The 24,424-nt window shown below is 34.8% G+C and overlaps 2 protein-coding genes across 2 annotated transcripts; one reads left to right on the top strand and one right to left on the bottom strand.

Moving 5' to 3' along the window:
• Positions 1–2,901: 2,901 nt before the first annotated feature.
• On the bottom strand, positions 2,902–20,769 carry LOC132707162 (forkhead box protein F1-like). The gene is made up of 2 exons (XM_060678886.1): positions 19,740–20,769; positions 2,902–3,451 (listed from the first exon to the last, which is right to left on the bottom strand). The coding sequence occupies exons 1-2, from the start codon at positions 20,653–20,655 to the stop codon at positions 3,288–3,290; spliced, it is 1,080 nt and encodes a 359-aa protein (XP_060534869.1). The 5' UTR covers positions 20,656–20,769; the 3' UTR covers positions 2,902–3,287.
• Positions 9,616–10,271, top strand: LOC132707770 (uncharacterized). The gene is made up of 2 exons (XM_060679711.1): positions 9,616–9,884; positions 10,071–10,271. The coding sequence occupies exons 1-2, from the start codon at positions 9,669–9,671 to the stop codon at positions 10,260–10,262; spliced, it is 408 nt and encodes a 135-aa protein (XP_060535694.1). The 5' UTR covers positions 9,616–9,668; the 3' UTR covers positions 10,263–10,271.
• Positions 20,770–24,424: the final 3,655 nt, after the last annotated feature.

Raw genomic sequence — 24,424 nt, 5'->3', positions numbered from 1 at the left:
GTAAAACATTGGCCGTCTCTATTGGCTTGTGTCACTCTATCAACAACGCCGTTGCAATTGAGAAAATCAAAACTATTTAAAAACTATTAAAGGTTGTTACGTTAATAACAGTGTACGGATACATATTGATAATTACTTACCTGCATTTTAAATATAATAACTTTGCACATTGAATATGCATATCAAGTGACGTGACCCGATATAATATAATATGGTAAATTTACTAGGTTCATTCTAAAATCTCATTTAATTGTAAATTGTAAAGAATGATTTTTCAAATAGTATTTTAGAACTTTGAAAAAAAAATAGGTAACTCTACTGAAAAATAGAAAAAAAGGGTTTTCTCAAAAATATTGCAAATTAATCGATATCAAAATCAATTTTAACGTAATCTACTCTAGAAAAGGTAACGTTTTTATTTGAACTATTTTTTTCTATCGCGTCAAATTTAGGATGAGGGGAGGGTCAAATATTGGTGTAGAAAAAGTTGAACACCTTAGAACTTATTTTAGTGTTGAAGAGTATTTATACGACCTTCGACTTCGGCAAGTCGATCTCACGATATTATTGGGTTGTTCGGAAAGTCATTTCGTTTTTTTTTGGGGAACATGAAAGACAGTTTTCGTATAATGAATAAATATTTTATTAAATTATATATTGGCCATTCTGGTCCAACACCTTTTGCCATCTTTCTGGCAGTAACATAATTCCCCTCTCATAAAAGTTTTGGTCCTTGCTGGCAAAAAACTGGTTCAGGTGGTTTTTGACATCTTCATTTGAGGTAAAGGTTTTGCCATCCAAAAAATTTTGCAGGGACCGGAACAAATAGTAGTCGGAAGGCGCCAGATCTGGAGAATATGGTGGATGTTGCAGTACGTCCCATTCAAGCTGTAAAAGTTTTTGGCGAGTGACCAAACTTGTGTGAGGTCTCGCATTATCCTGGTGGAACACTACACCCTTCCTGTTGATTAATTCGGGCCTCTTCTCTTTAAGTGAATCATTCAATTTGTCCAGTTGATGACAATAGACTTCTGAATTAATCGTTGTATTGTCCCGCAAAAGCTCAAAAAAAACGATTCCTTTGACATCCCACCAAACGGAGAGCATCACCTTTTTTTGGTGAATGTTGGCTTTTGACATGCTTTGAGCCGGTTCATCTTTACTGCTCCATGACCTCTTGCGTTTAACATTGTTGTATACAACCCATTTTTCGTCCCCAGAATAATCCGCTTCAAAAATGGATCATTTTCTTGACGTTTGAGGAGCAAATCACACACGTCAACGCGACGACACAAATTTCGCTCCGTAAGGACATGGGGCACCACACATCGAGCTTCGAGGTTAAGCCATGCCTTTCAAATGGCCATAAACAGTCGAATTCGACAAATTTAATCTCTCACCGATCTCTAGTGTGGTTATTCGCCGATTTGCATCAACTAATGCCTTTATCGCATCTTTGTCAGCTTCGACCGGCCTTCCAGACCGTGGTGCATCTTCGACATCAAAATTGCCGGATCGAAATTTTGCAAACCAGTTCTGGCACTGGCGTACTGTTAACACGTCTTCTCCATACACATCCGCCAATTTTTTTCTCGCTTGGATAGCATTTTTACCTTTTCTGAAGTAAAAAAGTAAAATATGACGAAAATGCTGCTTATTGTTCTCCATATTTAAAAGGGCACCAACCAAAAACTACTGCGTAGAATTAATAGAACTTTTTCACACACAAGCCTTGCAATATCAGCTCTCAAGACATATAATGGTTATGCGGCTTAAGTGTGAAGTTGGTTTCGAAAAAACGTAATTAAGTCCTCTGACGGGAAAAAACGAAATGACTTTCCGAACAACCTTATAATTCTTTTACGGTTCGGTAGAAGGCGCTTCATGTCAAAAGCAGCTATTTTTATGATTTCCTCCAAATTTCAAATATAATGGTATAAATATTTTTAGCTAATATAAACCAACAACACAAAAAGTTGCGGCATGGCAATATCCTTTTTTCCCTTTGAGATTTTTCAACTGTAGCATAGTACTATACCTGAGACGACAGACGTGACGCGGGATGCTTATATTTTCCACTAGAGTTAAATTTGATTTGATCCCAGTTTGTCCATAATACTATTACATGCTAGTGTCAATATTGGAGAAAAGGGCTTAGCGGTTGCATGGTAACGGCTAATACTGCTTCTATCAGTAATTTTAAATAAATTTTTATTTATATCTGCGTTTTTTTGCGCTCTTTCATCCTAGCTAAAAATATTTATACCATCATGTTTTAAATTTTTGAGAAAATCATAAAAATAGCAGTTTATGACATGAAGCGCCTCCTACCGACTCGAAAAAGAATTAATACTAAATTAAATACTTAAAGCTAAACTAAGTTCGTTGAAATCGGATTAGTCAAAAAAAAGTTATTAAATTAATTTGACGAGATAGAAAAAAATAGTTCGTACAAAAAAGTGTCCTTATTTAAAGCAGATTACGTTAAAACTAATTTTCATATAGGTTAATTTGGAATATTTTTGAGAAAAGCCTTTTTTTTCTATTTTACAGTAGAGGTTACGCCCCCCAGCGGCTATTTTATGAATCTGAAAATAATTTCCAGTTTTTTTTTTCTAAGTTGAAGGTCTAACGGCTCCTGAGATATGGCCGGCGTCCTTTGTTAATGGACCACCAGGTACAAAGTAAATTTAAATAGCCATGGAGTGTATTTTCATAAACTTACTTAACAACAAATTTAATGAGTACGTTTAGTATGCATTTAGTGAATGTGTATTTATTTTTTTTTTACAATTTTGGTTTATAAAAACTCTAAGCTTTAAGCAAAAAATAATGTAAAACTACTCTTATTTTTATAAGCGTAACTAACCAAAAAGAAATACACGTGTTCATCACTTAGAGTTTTATTTGGCACATAAATACCTGATAATTATTAAAGGTACAACTACCTATGCCTACGACTGATCTATTTTTATGTGTACATGTCACAGTAAAATATTTACAGAGTTTTTTGGTCTGATAGCTGTATGGGTAGCATATTTACAATTTAAAGAATCTCCCTAACTTCGACTTATAAAACCTAAAAAATAACTTAAAACTTCGCGCCTCAACACTTTGGCAAAACAAAAACCGAAAACAGCGATTTTTTAGAAATATCCGAATTTCGTTTATTTAAACCATTCCGGGGTACTTTGGTAGATTTTGGTTTATTTAAAACAATATCGAACATTTCATTCAATACCCTTTCATTCGTTTCCCAGGTGCAACAATTTTACCCTACTTGTTTCTCACATGGTATATTTAACAGAAGTTTCGTAAAAGTTGTGTGGTGTGTTCGAAGATGGCGGTGAGGGAATCGTCGACTGCAAAGGGGCACCGTGAGGTGGGGTCAGATATGGCTTCCGTTCACACTGCGTTTGAGGTTGCATCCCGTTGCTCGAGGCCCTCATCACTGAAACAAAAAGAGAAAATGTAACATATTTCTTATGAATTTCAGGAATACGGGTTTAATTTATCGTTCCACAGTCTAACAGGTTAATGAATTATGTCCTTAAGACCGATTCTATATTGGTATCTGTCATTTATTGTTTATTTCCGAACAAACTTATTAAGGGTTGCTTTTTGATAAGTAACGTGTAAAGTGGTAATCACGGAATTAACAAAGCTTAAAAATCTCTAAATAATCCATTTGTTTAGTGCTCTTAGTAGGTATACCTGATCAATTTATCTTGACTAATTCCTTATGCACGATTGCATTTGTAAAGTTCATCAAATGTTGGTTAGTTTGCCTACTTGTAGTGGATGTTTTTTTTCGATGTATAGAACTTTAAGTTGACATTACTGTTCAAGATGGCGACCCATTTAACAGCTGTCAAGTGATTTATTCTCATTTTGGTTTGGCAATTCATCATGAATAGAATCACGCCTGAACAACGCTTGCAAATAGTGCAATTTTATTTCGAAAATAATGGTTCTGTGCGGAATACGTACAAAATCGTCCATCAGAGCAGTTAATTCGATTAACCATGGAACGTTTTCACACCACGTTTACTCTTATTGATAACTCGCATCCCCAGACATGCCGTACGGTGCGTACAGAAGAAGCTATAGCTGCTGTAGAGCGGAGCATTGAGGAAGGCCCGAATGAGTCCATCCGCCATCGAGCACAGGAATTGCATCTGTGTCCATCCACTTTATGGAAGATTTTGCGGAAGGATCTTGGTTTACGTGCTTACAAAATCCAACTCGTGCAAGAATTGAAGCCAAACGATCATGGGCCCAAAACGAGATTGCCGTTGTTCCCGATTTTCATAAGCGAATTTTGTTTAGCGACGAAGCGCACTTCTGGTTGAATGGCTACGTCGACAAACAAAACTGAAGTATTTGGAGTGAAGCTAATACTCAAGTGTATGTCGAAACACGGTTACATCCATAAAAACTGACTATTTGGTGCGCTTTATGGGCTGGTGGAATCATTGGTCCGTACTTCTTCAAAAACGATGATAGCCAGAACGTTACAGTCAATGGTGATCGGTATAGAGCTATGATTACTAACTCTTTCGTTCCTGAACTGAATAACCATGATGTCCAGGAGATGTGGTTTCAACAAGACGGCGCAACAGGTCACACAGCTCGTGCCACAATCGATTTATTGAAAGACACGTTTGGTGACCGCCTAATTTCACGTTTTGGACCTGTGAATTGGCCTCCAAGATCTTGTGATTTAACACCGGATAAGCGGATAAGCCACAAACGCTTGACCATTTGGAAGACAACATTCGCCGTGTTATTGCCGATATATGGGCACAAATGTTGGAAAACGACATCGAAAATTGGACATCAAGATTGGACTACATCCGCACCAGCAGTGGCGGTCATATGCCAGAAATCATATTTAAAATGTAATGCCACAAGATTATCTTTCGGATAAATAAAATTCATGTCGATCGAATAATCCATCGTTGTTTTATTGTAACTTAAAGTTCTACACATAAAAAAAAACACCCCTTAGAATAGCATAGAATAGATTTTTATCGACTATGTTTGTACAATTTTAGAAGAACATTATAGCAAAGAAAAAGAATATGAATAGCAAAGAAATATCAAATGAAAAATACACAACAAAGAGCACTCAAATAATAGAAATTTTTCAGAAACATATGATAAACAGGTATTTTAAAATATTTAGATCACTACCTTTGCTACATATCAGACCTTAAATATTTTTGTAGGCTTCAACACACAATAAGAGAGAAAACATTTTTAATATATCTTTTAAAATCTTTAAATTAATGTTTTTTATTTTATTGCACTTGTTTTTTTTAGATTTGTTCTAACGCATCATTGTCTAAACCAGACAAAGGCTGCGTCAACCGCGATCCGAGGTGATTTAGAAAGAAAAAATGGAGCCTTGAGGGACTCCAGTGTTCACCGACGTTAGCCCAGAAAACTCAACATTGTGTAGTACAACAAAGGTATTATCGAGTTAGTCCTGAAACTGATATATACCTCGTTTACTATACCGAAAAAAGTTGTTTAACATCAAGTAATGAGGAAGGCCACCGAAACCTTGGAGAGATCGCACAGTGATAAATACTGGGTTTACCCTCCTCAAAGCTGCATCCAATGGCCCACTAAAACTTTAAGCACAGTCTTAGTTGTCGAGGAACCTAGGCGAAACGCAAGCTGAAATGCCGATTTTTCAGCTTTTTTATGCTGATTTTAAAACATATAGACAAACTACAGTATTTGAGTATTTCAGTAGAACGATGATTTCCTATCAAAGCAAGCAAAGATTGCAACACTTGGTATTACGGTTGGCTTCTAAACTACAAAAGTTTGCACCACAAAATAAAGAGTGCTTGGGAAAATATGGTCAGACGCCATGTACAATTTCCGATAATATACAATGTTTTGTTTTCCGTTATTACATCGATGTCGTTGTTACAAAAACTAACCAAAACTAACAGTTCTTTCTTTATCTTTTGTTTTCAAATCCAATATTTTTGCTAGTAAGCCAGTAGATGAAGGATTACGACATTTGATCAAATTGATCTTCGCAAAACGTATTGGTGATTATCTTCAGTTCGAGATTACGTAGGAATTCACTTTCGCCTCCAATGTGTACTAATTTTATTCTTCTTGAAAATGGTATTTCGACCAGCTTTCTATAAAAGCTTGAGGGGCACTACAAACATTTTTATTTTTCCACATTTTTGGTATTACAAAACCCTCATTAGTTCACGTCTCATCAATATACTTTTTCTGCTCCATGCAGCGCACTGCTTTATACTTTTCAAGTATTTTCCTCGTAAACGATTTTAATTTTTCACTCTCAAGTTCACTACCCTTAAAATTGGTCGTACTGAAGCGAAACCCATATCCTTTTACTCCGCATCATTTTGAAACAGACTTCAAACATACAAAAATGGACATGCGGTTTAGTTCTTTAGTTTTTGGTATTGAAGCAATTGTAATGTGGTAAAAATGATAGAAAAATATTATTAATTATTTTAGATTAGATAGATAAAAGCAGAAAAAGCCGAAGTAATTCGATCCGTTATTGCTTTCACTATTTTTAATAACAGGCGGTATATGCCGCAAACGGCCATAGCTAGTCCATTAACATTTTGATACGGGGCTTTTATGACGATAGTTCGCAGAATTCTACGTGCCGAAACCATATCAAGCTGGACAGCTTGATGGTTGTTTCCGGTGTTAAAGCTAACGCTAGCCGGTGGCTATGAAAGATCGCCCTAATAAGCAAAATGAAACCAAATAAACAGAAATAATTTTTTCTACACCCGTCTGTAAAATACCTATTTACCCACCGATCTAGCGTGCGGGAAGCGTCACTTTACCACGTCAGTTTCCTTTCGCACGAATCCGAGCCCCTTCGAACATTTCCGGGATTTTAACGCACGAATTTGGAAGCAATCGGATGTTTTCGGAGATATTTCCCACGCTTTGAATTTTGACATCTGTCAATTCTGACAGTCATGTCAGTGAATGTGTTAGTATTCAACACGTTCGATAAACTTTTTAACTCACTCGTTTATTAAACACTCGCTCCGCTCGTGTCAAATAAACTCCTGAGTCAAATGCCGTTTACCGCACTTGTTGCATAATATACTATTGACGCCGCTATAACATGTCAATTACCAAACTAATTAAGTTAATTCGTGGCAATTTTGGGCATAACACACACACCTGGTGCTAGATTATGTTGTAACAAATAATAGCAAAATCAGAAGTTCATTAAAACAAAACTTTTAAAGGAAACTGTAAATCTTTTCTCTCTTAAACCAACAAAAAATATTGGTTAAACACGCATATTATTATTGTGGTATATTTATTACATAATTTATTATAAATATTAATTTAAGTGCACAGGCTAGTGTAATACTATTCACAAACCTTCTGAGTCGCGGTTAAAATTGTTTGGGTGCTTATACACCTGTATAGATTCTCGGATTGTTCATTGGTAGAAAAACTTTTTACGTGAAAGAATTTTAGTTTTATCGAATAAAATTTTATGATCGGTTTCGTGATTGTATTTGACAACTGCTGATGCGTTTATTTGTCGTAATCTTCAAGCTCTTTCATATTCTTTGAGCTTAATTGATATTTGTGTATTCTTTGCTTCATATCCACGGAAAGCTGTAAACTCCTGGTATCTCAAACGAAATTTTGTTTTTTATAATTAATCTCAATGACGACTCTAATAGTGAAATAGAATTAGATTTAGTTATATTATTATTATATTTTTTATTTTCCGTTTTTTTAAATTTTATTGCATATATTTCATGTTATTGTTTGTTCTTAGTGCAATTTAATAAGATTACTCACCTAAATGAATAAAAAAAATTATATTATTACCAAAACTTTTAAGGACCCGAGTTTTGGTGCCGTCGGCAGGTAACTTCCATACTTTCGGGCAAAAGCCAGCATGATGAAGATTGAAGTAGACTATACTACGAAGAACTATAAGAATGACGTAAATCGATAAGAAAACGTATTTCACAGTATATAAACTTAATTCAGTTCAAGAGTTGGGCTTCGAGATAGAAAAAATCCTTGGCGGTTCTTTTGGATCCTCGTTTGTGTTTGCTGTCCATGGTTGGGTCCTAATGTGTTTCTGTGTATTTTTCCATATTGTCATATTGAACAATAAGCTCTGATTTATATGAAAACCTTTTATAGTGAAAACCATCCAGATTTGAATCACCCTCATCATGGCCTCATCATAGTACAACCACCGATCTATCGAATTCATCAAGTTCGTTGCAAGACGGCATGGAACCACGCCAGAACCGGAAATTTTGAGTTGCCCAAACATTTTTTGACAAATCGAAGAGTTGTAAAAATTCTCGTGGAGTATTGGAACAAAGGAAATTATTATTCATTGCGGACAGAACCCAACGACTCATCGAATGAAGGCAGGGACGGATTCGTTACTTTGCCCGGTCGATTTGTGATGGCATAGTCGGTCATAAAACCAAAAGAGAAGGAGCCTCAGTATTTTAACCAGTATTTTAACTGCTGCCACTCGTATACTAATGCAAAACCCATGTCTTTGTTTATTATGTCCCGGCGTCGTACTCTCCATAGAGACAGCACCAATTACCGGATAATTACTGTAGTTTCCACTATAAAGTAGGGTCGAATTTTTGAAAAACTGCTGCCGAAACTCGAAAGACCGTCTTTAATTCTTACGGATAATGCACACTATCATTCTAGACTTAGTGAAAGTCTATAAAATGCATCGACAAGAAAAGAAGAAATTATCAATTGGCTGCGCAGTAAGCGGATTAATTACCCAGAAAATGGCCCAAATGGTCCAGTTGTTAAAAATTGTCAAAAACGAAATAATCGCTGAAATGGGTCATCAAGTCTTAAGATTGCCTTCTTGTATATTTAATGTCATAGAATAAGTGAGGCAACGCACAATGATAATGCAGTAGTTTTGGAAGGCAGGTCACCAACCAAAGCTAACACACAGAAAATCTAATATAACAATACTGGGAAAAACAATTAATGTAGACGAAGGATCATTTTCTGGTAGTAGCATTTCCAATACAAACTAAATACGATTTACTTGTGTATTGACTCATGGCAAATTATATTTTATAAGGTAGGATCTTTATATTTTTTATTTTACAATTTTTTGGTATTGTTTTAACTTTTATTGCATGAACACCGTTTTCGGACAATTATCATATTTTTTCACCTACTTGAATATTTCCATATCATTAAAGAACACCTTGATCTATTGTTACATAGGAAAGACTAAGTACTAATTAAATTAATAAATGCCAATTACTCCCAAGTAATATAACCGTTAGTAACGGCTGTTTTGCATAAATCAGATAAACATTTAGGGCGGAACAATATTTATTAAAGTATAAGTGGAAGCAAGATCAACAATATATTTAATTCTGTTTGGCATTTTATTTCTGACTATGCCATCACAAATAGTACCGACTATACCTGTATATGCAAAAATATTTTTTACGATATTAACTTCTAATGTATTTTAGGCTGAAATTGAGTGTGTTATAGACGTTGAACATATTTTAATTGACTTTTGAATTATCTCTGCGTTTCTGACACTTGTCATTCAGTAAACGTCACTCGTATGGACGAAACGCTAAAATTACCGTGAAATAATGGCAAACCAACGTCCCGTGTACGACATCTACGACGAAGAATTCGCGAACAATCTTCAAATCGCGAAGAACCTCGTTTCCAAACTCAGCAGTCGGACTGACAAACAGATTTGCAAAAAATGGATCGGGAAATTGTGCCGGCTCAAGTCCGACGATCCCGTGGTTAAAAAGAATCGCAACGCCTTTTTTAAATATCTTTTGGAAATATTGAGCAAGGTGATTATAGGTCCTATCAAAATTTGCGAACCCATTTTAAAAATATGGTCATATTCTACTGTTTTCTGCTTTCTCTCGGAGAAACTTGATAGAGAATAGAAACCTATCCATAGTAATACATATTCAAATTACGAAATAATTACTCTCCTTGGGGGGTGGCGGTTTTATCACCATGAAGTTTTTTAGGCCATTCTAGACGCTGCAACTGACATGGGGATTGGTGCAGAACACCAAGAAAAGGTGGACGACGACCATTTCATGTGCAAATGGTCTGAAGACAAGAGAACTTACATAGCCGCCAAACCGTTGCCCGGACAGGGTGCTTTAATTTACATGGCCGTAACTAGATATCCAAATCTAGGCTGGGATCGTTTCTAATAAAAATGATAACTGATATTATTCTTCTTCTTCTTAAAATTCCACCTTCTGTCGAAGGTTGGAAACCATCATGGCAATGCGGACCCTGTTGACAGCCGCTCTAAACCGCTCGGTGCTGCTACATCCGAACCAATCCCTCAGATTTCTCAGCCAGGATATTTTTCGCCTTCCGACACTTCTTTTTTCTCGGATTTTTCCCTGAATAATTAGTTGTATTATTGATATTATTATATTTACATGAATCAATTTCAACTTTGGTTCAGGTTCAAAAACCTTAACATTTGGTATAGTTAATCATGCCAATATAATATACGACCACCAAATCTGATTACTGTCAGCGATGGCCTGGATTAAAAATTTTCTTAGCTCAGATAGAAAGCGCAAGGATCTGCCACAGTTTGAAATACATACATAGCGTCCTAAATAATATTGTTATTATTACATCTGGCGAAGAAAACAGGGAAAATAGTGAATAATCTCAGGATAGCGGGAGCAATATTCCGCGACCATCTAAACAAAGGTTTTCAAAGGTAAAATGAGATTTAAGATTCCGGCATCAGATCCAGGGCTTAAAATTTTAGGGCGTGCCAGTTGTTCAAAAAAATTGAAAATTGGCTTACTTTGTTATTTCAGATATTAAATGTTAAAAATTACAAATGCCCAAAAGTTGCAGCGATTGTGATTTGGCACATGGATAAAATGTACACCCATAGAAAACCCGTAAATGTAAAATTTTTGGGTTATTTTATGTTTTAAGCAGGGGCCAACATCCCTATGAAGTTTTTTTTCCATAATGTACCGGGTGACCCTTTAATAAAGGATGTCGGCCATATCTCAGGAACTTCAAGTCTATAAAATGGTCGGTAGGGGGCGTAGCCTCTACTGTAAAATAGAAAAAACGGGTTTCCCCAAAAATGTTCCAAATTCACCTATATAAAAATTAGTATTAATGTAATCTGCTCTTCTAGATAAGGAAACTTTTCTGTTGGAACTATTTTTTTCAATCTCGTGAAATTAAGTTGAATAACTTTTTTTGGCTTATCCGATTTCGACGAACTTAGTTAAGTTCAAGACTATTTATAGGAGCTTCGACTGGCATGTCAATATCATGATAATAATTCTTTTACGAGTCGGTAGGAGGCGCTTCATGTCAAAAATAGCTATTTTTATGATTTTCTTGAAAATTTTGGTATAAATATTTTTAGCTAGGATGAAAGAGAGTAAAAAACACAGCAAGTAGTGGAAAAGTGATGGCAATGTCGTTTTCCCCTTTGAGATATAAATAAAAATACTTTTTTATGTAAGTATAATAGAAGCAGTATTAGAGATGACCAAGAAATGGCATATTATGACGGGATGATAATTTATAGTAAAGGTTCGATATTACTTTTATTTTATTTGATATATAAAACATAATTGAGAGAAAATTAGGTTGGAAAGAATTATTCAAAAAATACCTCAATAAATTGATGTCTGGGAGGCTAACTGCTTACTTAGTTATTTTACACTTTGCTCCAATATTGACAATACATGAAATATATTAATAAATTATACTGACGATTTATTTTTTAACTATTATTGATTATTGGCGATTATTATGGATAAATTAGGACAAAATCAAATAGAACTCCAGTAGAAAATATAAACATCCCACGTCACGTCTGGTACTATTACTACGCCATCGTTGAAAAATATGTTTAATAAACACATTTTCATTTATATCTCAAAGGCAAAAAAGGGTATTAATATGCCGTTTCCACTACTTTCTGTGTTTTTTTTACGCTCTTTCATCCTAGCTAAAAATATTTATACCATTATATTTGAAATTTTCGAGACAATCATAAAAATATTTTACCCTTCCTCCCCACCCCCCTTAATTTGACGGGATAGAAAAAAGTAGTTTAAACAAAAAAGTTTCCTTATCTAGAGTATATTACGTTAAAACTAATTTTGATATCGGTCATTTTATGAACTTGAAAATAATTTCCAGCTTTTTCTCTTGGCCCTATAATTTTTTTTGTAGGACTAACGATTCCTGAGATATGACCGGCCTCCTTTATTAATGGGCGATCTGGTAAAACTAACCAAAACTGTCTCTGAAAATTGGTGCCCGTAACGAAAACTCGTTACAAATACTACTACTTTTATATTTGGCGTTGTATTCGTATTCTATCAATAAGCAAATGTCGTTGACCAAATTGTTAATTTTTTTAAAAAAAAATCCTAAACGGTAGCAAAAATAACCAAACTGATAATAACAAATTTACAATCATTCATGTTCAAGAATCTAGAAGAAAAATTACTAAATGTAAATGTAAGATTTAAAATTCTAATAATTGATAAAAATAAAAAGAATAATGTAAATTGAATAAAGAACAACAAAAAAACCTGGATGTCATTTTCGGTTGGGATTTACCTTTTGAGCATCATGTAAAAAATCAAAATAATCGCAGATTTTACTAGGCCCAAAAAATTACGAAAAACTTTCTCAACGTGTTTTTTGACGTCGCCACAATTACCGCTAGAATTACATTTGGGAAAATCTACTGAAAAAATGCGATTGCTCCCCACCTCTGACTAAAGTACCGGAAATTATCAAATTGGCTTCCAACATAATTGCATAATTGCAAATATAGAAAAATATAAAGTAAATAGATATATCACGTTCTATATTTAAAACCATCTACCAAAATATACGGTGTGGCATAATAGTGTAGTACCCATAACTAGTGAATCTAAATTATTAAAGTGACACTTTGCTATGCCTAATCTGTGCACAATAATTTTAGAGTGGGGCGTAGAAAAAATTATTTTAAAAAGTACAAAACAACAAGTTGTTGATAACAACAGTTAACAATCGCTAAGAAAAAAGCATTTCGAAAAATGGAAAAGCGCAAATACCTTCGATCAAAATTTATAACTGTCCAGATGCAGAGCATTTTTTTTATATTTCCTTTGTTTTACACGGTACCGCTTTTTTATCAAATTATGGTAGGATTGACGAAACACAATATTTTGGTTTGATCGATTACACAGGCCAACAAAAATTTTATTTGGTATTTATGATATTATGATATGTATCTGCGGCTCACTCTGTACAAATGAAAGAATCTGGAACTGCTCCTTGAGAATATCAATTACAAGAAGCATAGTGATGACTTGAAAATTGTGGGACTTCCCCTAGGTCAGCAGTCAGGATATACCCTTGTTTTTTGTGTGATTGGGACAGTAGAAACAGCAACATTGGGTGAAAAAGAACTGGCCAAAAAGGGTTAATTTAACTCCCGGATCAAAAAATGTTCTTCAAACTAGATTTATTCATCCGCGAAAAAGGTTCTTATGGAACGCAATTATCAAGGTCGATGGAATGGAAATGGATTGAAATGATGGTAGATTACTGGCTAGTCATTAAAAAGGAACAATCCGGTGGTGGGATATACAAGGATATCCAAAAAACGAAGTTTTTTGGCCAAGAGGGACATATTTTCCAAAAATAAATGTACATAACTATTGTTTGAGACTTTGTTATTTAATTTAGAATTTTTTAGGTTCGGTTTTTGTTCGTGTATTAATCAAAATAATTGTTAAATCAACCGAGATTTGCATTTATCAACTCTTTTAATGTTTTTTTTTTAATGTTGATAAAATGTGTTTGATTCAAACAGCTAAGGTCTGGGTGGAAGACCAATATACCGAAGATATTAAAATATGTTCACAGTGAAGCCATATTCTAAAATGCATTGACCAATTGCTCATAAATGGCACAATTCCTACAGAGTACAGTTATTACAACAGATGGCATCGACGACTTGCAGAACCTAATCAATTGAATAAATACATGCTGCAATGAATACGGTCTAATGATCAACTTTAACATATGGTCGTTAATAAATATCCATTTAGTGGTAAAAAAACATGAACATCGAAAGAGTGGAATCGTACAAGTACTTAGGAACATAGAGAACTACAAACATGGATCAAACCAAAGAAATAAAAGCACGAATTGAAACTGCACTACCAGCGTTTGTCAGGCTTAAACAGTTCGTTACTAACAGGGACTTGAGTTTGATACTGCGTGTGAGAATGCTTCGGTGCTACTAATTTATATGATCTCTCGTGTTACAAAAGGATTTTGAAAATATCGTGGACTGAAAAGATCTCAAACGTTAAGGGGACCAAGGGGAAGATCCGAAGTAGACAAAGTGTCGGAAGGCGAAAAATATTCTATTTAGAACGGTTGTCAACAAGGTCTGCATTGCCTTGATGCGTTATTTTCTTACATTTTATTGACGGTTTATTTCTGGCGTCTTTCATTGCTCACATTTAGAAGAAGGATTGAGGTACCTGGAAGCTGCCAGCTAGCCAGTCATAAGTGTTTTGTTGTAAACGCAACGATCAAAAACTATATAGCGTGGGCTAGTTGTTAGAGGACATCATTTCCTTTAAAAAATGTCAATATCTGAATAAAAGCTCCCCCGATTTTATTTTTTTACAAGAGATCAATTTTATCCATTGAACGATGGTAACTATGGATAATATCTAACTGATTGCTGATGATACCTAAGATACATACCTATAAACACAAAATTATTGTTTTGATAAAGTGCAATGATCTTTTTTTTGTTTGAAGTTAAGGCTAATGGATGCTTCAAATATTAAACTCCAAACAAGTGAAGAGTAAGAAGCGTTTATATTCAGTTTCAACCTTCGATAGAAGATGGAAATCTGAGAAGAGAATGTTGATAAAAAAAACCTTATGTGATCCAGGAAAATACTTATCAGATTTAAATTTAGGAAGCCTAAATTATACAGAATCAAATGTCAGGTAGAAATCAACTTTCAAAAATTTTTGGTCTTTGTTATCTAATTTGTAGTAAAAAATGCTTTAATTGTTAATAGTTATTTATATTGTACAGGTATTTTCCGTATAAAAATTAAATGAATTGCAGGTTAAAAAGGTGGGTATCGCTTTCGAATCGGAAATAACAGCAAACAGTGTAGTTTGCCGGCACGGCGGAATATTTTCCGATATATCCAGGTCTCCATCATGTACAGAAGCAGCGCGGATCTTTTTTTTTCCTAACGTTCGCTTTTTGTTTTCTTAACCGGCGCTTACTGCAATCAAGTATGTTGACAAGGTAATCCGATAAGGTCGACCTAACATGACACATGACAAGACATTTTAACATGGTAATGCGTTACATTGTGGGTGGCCGAGGAAATAGTCCGAAAGTTACGATCCCATGAAAATCGTCTTATATTTACGCAATTCGAAACTGGGTAGGGCCCTATTGGTTTGTTGCGTTATTTTTTTACATTTTATTACCGGTTTATTTCCGACGTCTTTTATTACTCACATTTGGCAGAAGGATTGAGGTAAAGTCTGTTCATAGATATAAGAAAGTGACTAACTGATACGAATTAAGGAAAGACCCGGGCAAGCTGTAAGAATGAAATATGACCGAACAGGTCCGTACTTTACTTAAAATTTAATTATTTGGGGTTTGGTTAGGAAAGATACTAAACAATATTTATTTATTTAGGTATGTATTTATGTTTACATCTAAAATAAAATTAAAAATTATTTTTATTACCTACTTAAATTAATTAAAATTATTCACATAATATATCAGTATCACTATCGCTATCATCGCCTGTTCTAATTATTATTTGTTCTATATTATTTGCGATTGTTCTGCCTTTTCAATATGTTTGACAGAATTTGCCCAACTTTGTGGAGGAATATTAAAAACTTCGGTTTCTATAAGTTTGAGGACATTGGAGTTAACACGGGGAAAAACATTGTTATCGCGAATGGCAGATTTCATTTGGTGCCAAACATGTTCAATGGGATTAAATATACAGTGGTAAGGTGGAAGCCTTAAAACTGTATGCCTTCGATTTTTTGCATAATTATCACAGACATATTCCTTTTGTAGGTTCAAGCTTTGTAGAACCTCAATTAATTGCTTTTTGGTATAATCTTCGTGAAAATAAATGTCGTTATTAAACATGTACTTTTGGATTGTTGCTTTTGTGTCACACGAGGAAGGGGTTTTAGTCAACTGTCTACTGTGATAACTTGCATCGTCCATTACAAAGACGCTATTAGGAGGAATGTTTGGAACTAGTTCTTTTTTAAACCAACTTTCAAATAAATCAGCGGTGGTGTCTTCATGGTAATCCAGAGACGAATCTTTAATATTTTTCGCAGACAGAGAAAGTCCATTTGGAATCCAACCATCTTTAGAGACAGCATGCAAAATATTTATTCTTTTACCTCTTTCTGATGTCGCGTTTGTTTTACACTTATCAGTTGATTCAACCCAACCCTTTTCCAGTGTATCATAAGTGTCGATCCAGGTTTCATCCAAGTAAATAATTTCCCTTTGTTGTTCTCTGTAAATCCTAATTTTTTCTAGATATTCCAGTCGCCATTTCCGAATTCTAAAAGATTCCATTAAAACTTGTCTTTTGTCAATTTTTTGAAATCTAAAACCCATGGGTTGAATACAGTTCCATAAGGTAGTTCTGCCACATTTAACACCGGATACATCTTTTTCAAGCCTCCTAATTAAGATATCTAATCTAGGCACGCTTTGTTCCTCGTATAACTGGTAAATTTTACGCCGTATTATATATTGAGCACTTTCATCTACACTCGAAAAAATGTCAGCATCGCTTCTTTCTTTCCTCGCTGAAATGGGATTGTTCACAATTTTCCATACAGTTGATGTTGGAATTTTCGTCAATGTGGCCGTTTCTTCTAAAGATGCTTGCTTCCTGGCACCACGTTCAATGAGAGTCAAATAAACATTGTTTATAACTTCCTTAGTCCCTATAGAATAGTGTTTTCTACATTTGGGCGGGAGCATCTCTTGAGATACACTAGACTCGCACATATTTTGCATAATTCGCACACGATTCAACACACGCTGTATTACACACGAAATAAGACTGATTACTAATAAACTTAAACTAAGTAGTATACCAAACCAAAGAACATTAAACACAGGTATGTATAAAAATATTTTCTATTACGGACTACAATTTTACCTGAATTTAAATTCCGAAACTTTAGGTAATAATCTTGTTGCATTGTATGTTAATGACCACCCTTGGATAATCCCATTCAAAAACAATTGGTCAGTTTCTTATATCTATGAACAGACCATACCTGCGAGCTGCCAGCTAGCCAGTCATAAGTGCTTTGTTGTAAGCGCAACGATCAAAAATTATATAGGGTGGGCTAGTTGTTAGAGGACATCATTTGCTTTAAAAAATGTCAATATCTGAATAAAAGCTCCCCCGTTTTTATTTTTTACAAGAGATCAATTTTATCCATTGAACGATGGTAACTATGGATAATATCTAACTGATTGCTGATGATGCCTAAGATACATACATATAAACACAAAATTATTGTTTTTGATAAAGTGCAATCATCTTTTTTTTATTTGAAGTTAAGGCTAATGGACGCTTCATATATTAAACTCCAAACAATACTTCAATGCAGTGAAGAGTAAGAAGCGTTTATATTCAGTGTTTTTTAGTATAGAACATGCTTCAATTATTTTTTTTCTAGCAGAAAGTTGAACTTTTGCACTCATTTTTGATGTACCGACGTCAACCTGTTGAGATACTGTTAATTTGATTGACTTATTAAAATCCTGTTTCCTGTCACTAATTCGAAGCAATAGACTTTATAATTTTCACCTATTGTAGTATCTTCGCAGAGCAACCAGCAGAAACATAAACAATATCGAGTAACTCATTTTAACCTTACCTTATATTTGGATTTAGACCAAAGTCCTTGAGCAGAGGACAAGACCTATTTTTATCGGAATAAATACTGATTTGTAATAGAAAAAACGGACAATTCTAAATGGAACCGTAAAAATTGATCTTTTTGTCTCTAAGACAATCAAATTTGCATCAAATTGAATGGGAGGGGTTTTTCAAAAATATTTAGTTCTATTAATAGTAATTAAAATATAATAATAATAACTCATTGATAATAAAATTATGATAAAAGGCATTTTTTAGACCCAAACGAAGAAAACCAAAGAAATTGCTGCAAGGATTTTTTAAGTTAAAATTATTTCCGCAAAGAGCATAATTTCCATAAAAACATACAAAATGGTTTGGATCTTTATGGAATAAAACTTTTTATTTTATTAGAACTAGAAAATGTTTATATATTAATATTGAAACACTTAGCGTAGCAACGACAAATGTGTGACTTTATCAGAGCAAATATAAACCTAAAATTTTTAGCAATCCAATAAACAATAAAATTGTTGGTTAGTTTTTCAAGTTCAAATCAAATCAAGAAGATATAAGCAAACCTACTAAAAATCAACTTACAACAGAACTTAGAAATAAAAAATAATTTGAGAAAATAGAAAAATAAGAAAAACCAGCGAGACATGATTTTGTTATCTAAGTAAGTAATATTGGATGATGGGCTTTATTTTCCTAATACAGTTTTAAGACGCACTTAGGCATACAATGGCTTTGGAGTTTTCATTTTTCCAAACATTGAAGTTATCTAAAATGAAGCGCTCTGATTTAACAAATTCGTAGCATGCAAAAAAAATACTTATGCCTTAGCGGTGGAATAAAAAACAGCAACTATGGGTCTATAATAATAATAAGTAGTCTAGAAACGCAAGTTTTCAAAAAACATTTTATAGGTGAGTTTGGTTAGATTCCCAACTAAGTATCGATTAGTTTCTTAGTAACTTTTGATGACATTTAAAGAAAGAGTTTGAAATGAGTTTTGGTTAAATTTTCAGTTCTTTTAGTCATATTTTATTGCAGTTTTGGAGATGGGGTTTAATTAATTTCTTAGTGTGTTAACAACTTGGCAGTGGCGATTTTAAGTGCGGCTTTATTGTATTTTTGAAGATTGCATTTGTATTTACTTTTGTTTAATTTCTTGGTTTTTCTCCATAACACTTTTCTAGTCATAATTAATAGGTTTAGTGAAAATAAAAGTAAAGTAATAAATTCTATTTCGGATGTTTCTGAAGACCATTTTGGTGAAATGCCGCCAGATTTAGTGGCCACGCATACATATAGGCTCCAACATTATCTTGGACAAAAAAAAGAAGTTATCTACAGGTTAGTTTTCGTTACCTATATGGGCGCATAGGCTAGTGTTTGATCCAGCCATTGATTAAATGACACCAGAAAGCTGCTGTATAATGTTTAATAAAAAACTAAGTTAGTTTTAATACAATGCACGCCATTGATACACTAATTTCAGTATTGGTGAATAGTTAAAAAGAATTTTGCAACGAAGCCAACGCCAAACAATGAATGTGGATTAGGTATCCGTTGGGTCACTTTGGGTATAATGAGGGGTTATTACTCTATATCTTGCTAAAATAGACCATAGATGTTTATACAACTTTACCTAGAAACGTGTAGTGACTTCGAGTCTATCAAAACAAAAGAGTATATAATACTTACGATTTTCCGACGACGTAGAAATAACCCCGTACTGGTAGTAATTATCCACTGGAGGCGGAGGAGTATCTTGACTCCCCGGCATCGGGCTAAGCGGCGCTTTCAGATAACTACTAGAAATTGTACCGTCCGGATAAGACGGCAGCAGGCTTGAATTCGAGCTCCAATCTCTCTCGCACTGTTGCTGGTACATCGAGGGGTAATCGTAATTCGCGTACGAGCCGGATACCGAACTTACTTGCGGCGAGGGCGTGTTATACGAACACGTCGAATAATCTTGAGTTTGTACCAGCGGTTGGTGATCGTAACCCGTCTGGTTCACCATCGACGGCATGTTGTTGGCGAAAAACGTGCCCGGATGATACTCGCGTTTGATAGCCTGACATTTCCGCCTGAATCCCCTCGGTCGTCTCCTGAACGACCCTTCCTCGAACATAAATTCACTCGCAGGATCGATAGTCCAGTAATGGCCTTTCCCGGGCCTGCCCAACCCTTTGGGCAGCTTGATGAAACACTCGTTCAGGGATAAATTATGTCTGACGGAGTTCTTCCAGCCTTGGTAGGAGCCCCGGAAGAACGGGAACCTCTGCTGAAGAAACGAGTAGATCTCGCTCAGAGTGAGCCTCTTGGTCGGCGAATGCTGGATCGCCATGACTATCAGAGCTATGTAGGAGTACGGCGGTTTCTCTTGGCGTCGTATCCCGCTCTTTTTGTCGGACGATGAGGGCTTATTGTCGGCGTCGGCGGCTCCGTTGTCCGGGGATACATTGGGAGCGACGCTCGGTGGCGACCCGTCGTTGGGTAAGATGACGCCTTGGTGGTGAGGCTGGAGCTGATTGAGTTGCTGCTGAATGCTGAACCCGGGAGAGGACTGGCTGACTACTGCGCCAGTTTCGACCAACTGCTGTTCCTTCATCATATTTTAAACATTTACCCGAGAGAGAACTCGCCCGTATATAAACTATAAACAATTTAATCGACAAACATTTGATACGCGCCGATGTAAAGTGCGTATATATACACAAATATTGTATATTTACGGGGCGTCGGATCCGTTTATATACAAACACGGCGACCGAAACCGTACACAATTTACAAGTTTTATATACAAATGTCTCGCGCGAGATTGTAAAACCAAGTGATATTAAAATCTTCGGTCCGTGGTGGTGAACGCGGCCCGGGTTGCCGCTGCGCACGTACGGATTAGCGAGAGAACAAGACGGAAATATCGGAACGTCGTCGAATTCAGGCGGTACCAACGCCTGAAAGTGGGATCGTGTCTCCCTCCCATCGATTTTTTTCCGCACCGGGATAGTATGGCTGATTATACGCGGATAGCGGCGAATTGACAAAGGAAAGTACGCCGTGCTTGCGCAAATTACTATGAGAGAGGATCTGTTTGCGAATTAGCAAACAATTTGCAACGGAAACGAGCAATAACGCTTATACTTCGACCAGAAATATAGTGCTTTTACAAGCGACACCGTGATTAACCCTTACCCGTAACCATTCCAGAACCGTCCTAGGAATTTATCTACCTACACTAACAAAATTGTACAAAGTAACAATTTATTACGTTCTATTTCATAACATTTCTATATAGTATCGTTATTAATATTCAAAATATTAAATACAATAATAATAAAGTATCAGTCACTTAAAAAATAGTCACTATCGCTACAGTCGTCATCTAGTTCATTGATCAACTCCGAAATGAAAATCCATTTTCTTCAAAAAAGTACACAACGAATCTCGGCACAACTAATGTTTATGTCTGTTAGTACTTCTAGGGTTAAAACGCTATTCAGTTTATAAGCCCAATTAGATCTGCGTGTTGCTCTTCAAAAACACGCGAAGTATCAGCATCTTCCCTCACTTTCATCTTGACTGTCCCATTATTAAACAGTATTAAAAAAAGTTATATTGTAAGATTCCAATAAATATTTATCTCTATTCTTACGACTTACCTTTATTTACCGCGAATATAATCTATGGTCTTAAATAAGACTGTTGTTTACAAATCGAAGAACTATGTAGAAGACACAAAAATACAAGAAGAAGAATGTTTTTCATCGATAAACGCATGAGACCAAAAAGATTATTTTTTAACAGCCATATCCTTTGAACTATCCAATGAAAATAACCTTGCATGGTCGAAGCTCAAGAATCAGGTACACAAATGCTTACTTACTGGAAGATTTACAGTCAAATACTTCCGTAATATATACGAACATATTGCAATTTAGATTAAACTCCTTAAAACGATACGTATCACCTGATGTTAAAATAAACGCATCTGCTTATTTGAAAATACCCCGCAGCATCAATGCTTAACCAATTTTAAAACGGACCATTTACAAATACATATTTCAAGTTTTTACAAATATTCGTTACGGTCCATCTCAAGTAATGCAGATAATGCAGAATAAACATCTGTAATGTAAAATACTTAAAACGTAAAAGCAATAAATGCACTATATTTTTGGTCGTATTATACCAAATCGAAGCACAGAGGGCAAATAAACCAAACCAAGAGCCATCCTATGCCCGAATTATATATGATGTTTTTTTTTTAATTCAGTCAAATGTTATGTAGAAAAATAAATATACAGGGTTTCCCACGGGTTCCGCCCATTAGATGTTTTATGAGGAACAAAATAGGCAATGTCGTGAAAGTTGGTACATGGCCATAATCGGCCCTGATGTACATTTTTGCTATGTTGCCGGTTCTACTCGAAATCAGAAACAAGTATGATATTTTGGCGTAAAATAGTCAATTAACGCTTTCGCCGGTGATGTCTAATGAATGTCCCATTATAAATAAAATATTTATCCTAGAATGTTTAAATGACCAAAGGATTTTTCCTAAACCGGTTCGGCAATCAAAAATATAAAATAACAATTTTATCAGTCAAATTTAGACAGGACGATATTTTTTTAAAAAACCTTTTTTTTGAATATGTAAATCGATTGCATTTTTTCTCCTAATTTCAAATATGTTTGAATTGTTAGGTTTATTTTTAGTTAGTTTAGTTATTTTTTAAATATCTCGCATTTTTTTAAATATTGGATGTAACGAAGTCATTAACTATTATTTCAAATATCAAATTAGTCATTGAAACTGGCGTAGTTAACTGTTATTATATATTAAAATATGTACACAAGCGGAAAAATTAGATATTTTGTGGGTATTTTTAAAATGTAATCTAAATCAGGCTACGGCCAAGTAAAAACATTTTATAAAATTTATAGTGGGTTGAAAAATGTGCGGATTAATCAAAAGAAAAAAAATGCGAGTGCCTTGTAATGTTAACCAAGTTCTTGATGTCTTGTTATATTTTCAATGTCAGAATACAATAGTGTTAACACTGAAATTAAAATGTGTTAATTTGAATTGCAGAAACTAAGTTTCAAAATATTCCTCCATCGAGATTGCAAGCGTGACACGCATTTACGTAAAATTAAAATCCAGCGGATTTTAAAGACACATAAAATGCACGCTTATGAGTTGACAATAGTTGAACGTCTTACAGATAAAGACAAATAGAGACGTCTTGAGTTTTACCGCATTATGTTAGATCGAATTCAAGAATCACCTAATTTTATTCACAGCACACTGTTTACAGGTGTGTTGTCATTTAATTCGGTTTCACCCACTAATTTAAAAAACACACATTTCTGGAAAAGCGAAAATCACCACGAATTTTTGCCAATTAAAAAATTTGGTCGCTAATTATTTATTCTAGACTTCTATATGACAGGCGATCGATATTTCGATTTCCTTCGAGTAGAAGAATACATCGAAGAGTTACCTGTAGCTGTTCCAAATATAGTATGGCAACAGGACGAGGCATCATATCACAATGAGACGTAAAAGACAATTTACAAAATAAATACAATGTCTCAATAGGAAATAATTCTGTAATACTCTGGCCTCCTAACAGTACAGATTTTACTCCCGTTGGCACCGTTTTATGGGGATTCCTGAAATCGAGAGTATATAGAAGAAAGCCGGCAACCATTTTGGAGATGCAAAACAGCATACGAGAAGTTGGAGCCCTAAATGGGCAACCAGAACTTCTTAATAGGTGTACCGAAAACCTACACAAACGTTTTTGTGTATGCGTGCAGATGAATGGTGGTGATTTCCAACATTTTAAACGAAATAAATTTAGAATGACGACGGACGCCTTAAGAAGTGCCAGCAACCCATTAGATTTATTTTATCTCGCTATGCATTGCCTTAGATTTCTTTGTTTTTATTTGGAAACGGTCTTATGAAAAAAAAAATGCAAAGACAAAACTTACCAAATAAAACATAAAATAAGAAAATGTATGTTTTTTGTTTAATTGCATAATGTTTTTCCCTATACTTCCTATAGTTTCATTTCATCAATTTTCATGCAATTAAAGGATTCTTTCTTTTGAACATCACATAAAACTTAACAGCACAATCATGGCATATAAAAGATGAGAGTTCGACACTTCACAGAATGAAGCAAAGAAAAAAGAAAACAGGAGATCCAAAGAAAAATGAAAGTAAAAGTGCCTAAGTCAGGTTGTCGAAGCCCTAATGATGGCAATACTGCCCAGTGGAGATATAACAGCTTTGAATGAAAGTTTAATAATTAAATTTGGTGTTCATTTTCTGTGGCAATGGCATCTGGATCGAGTTAATTTGGAAAATT

Source organism: Cylas formicarius, unplaced genomic scaffold (assembly GCF_029955315.1).
Source record: "Cylas formicarius isolate icCylForm1 unplaced genomic scaffold, icCylForm1.1 PGA_scaffold_9__14_contigs__length_23061073, whole genome shotgun sequence".
NCBI lineage: Eukaryota > Metazoa > Arthropoda > Insecta > Coleoptera > Brentidae > Cylas > Cylas formicarius.
Note: the sequence above shows the minus strand (reverse complement) of the source record. Positions and strands in the feature narration are given on the sequence as shown.

Coding starts and splice junctions, on each gene's coding strand:
- LOC132707162 (XM_060678886.1), bottom strand. CDS start 20,655: ATGATGAAGGAACAGCAGTTGGTCGAAACTGGCGCAGTAGTCAGCCAG. Junction 3,452..19,739: donor TTCTACGTCGTCGGAAAATC/GTAAGTATTATA, acceptor TTTTTGTTTCAG/TGATGAGGGCCTCGAGCAAC.
- LOC132707770 (XM_060679711.1), top strand. CDS start 9,669: ATGGCAAACCAACGTCCCGTGTACGACATCTACGACGAAGAATTCGCG. Junction 9,885..10,070: donor TTTTGGAAATATTGAGCAAG/GTGATTATAGGT, acceptor GAAGTTTTTTAG/GCCATTCTAGACGCTGCAAC.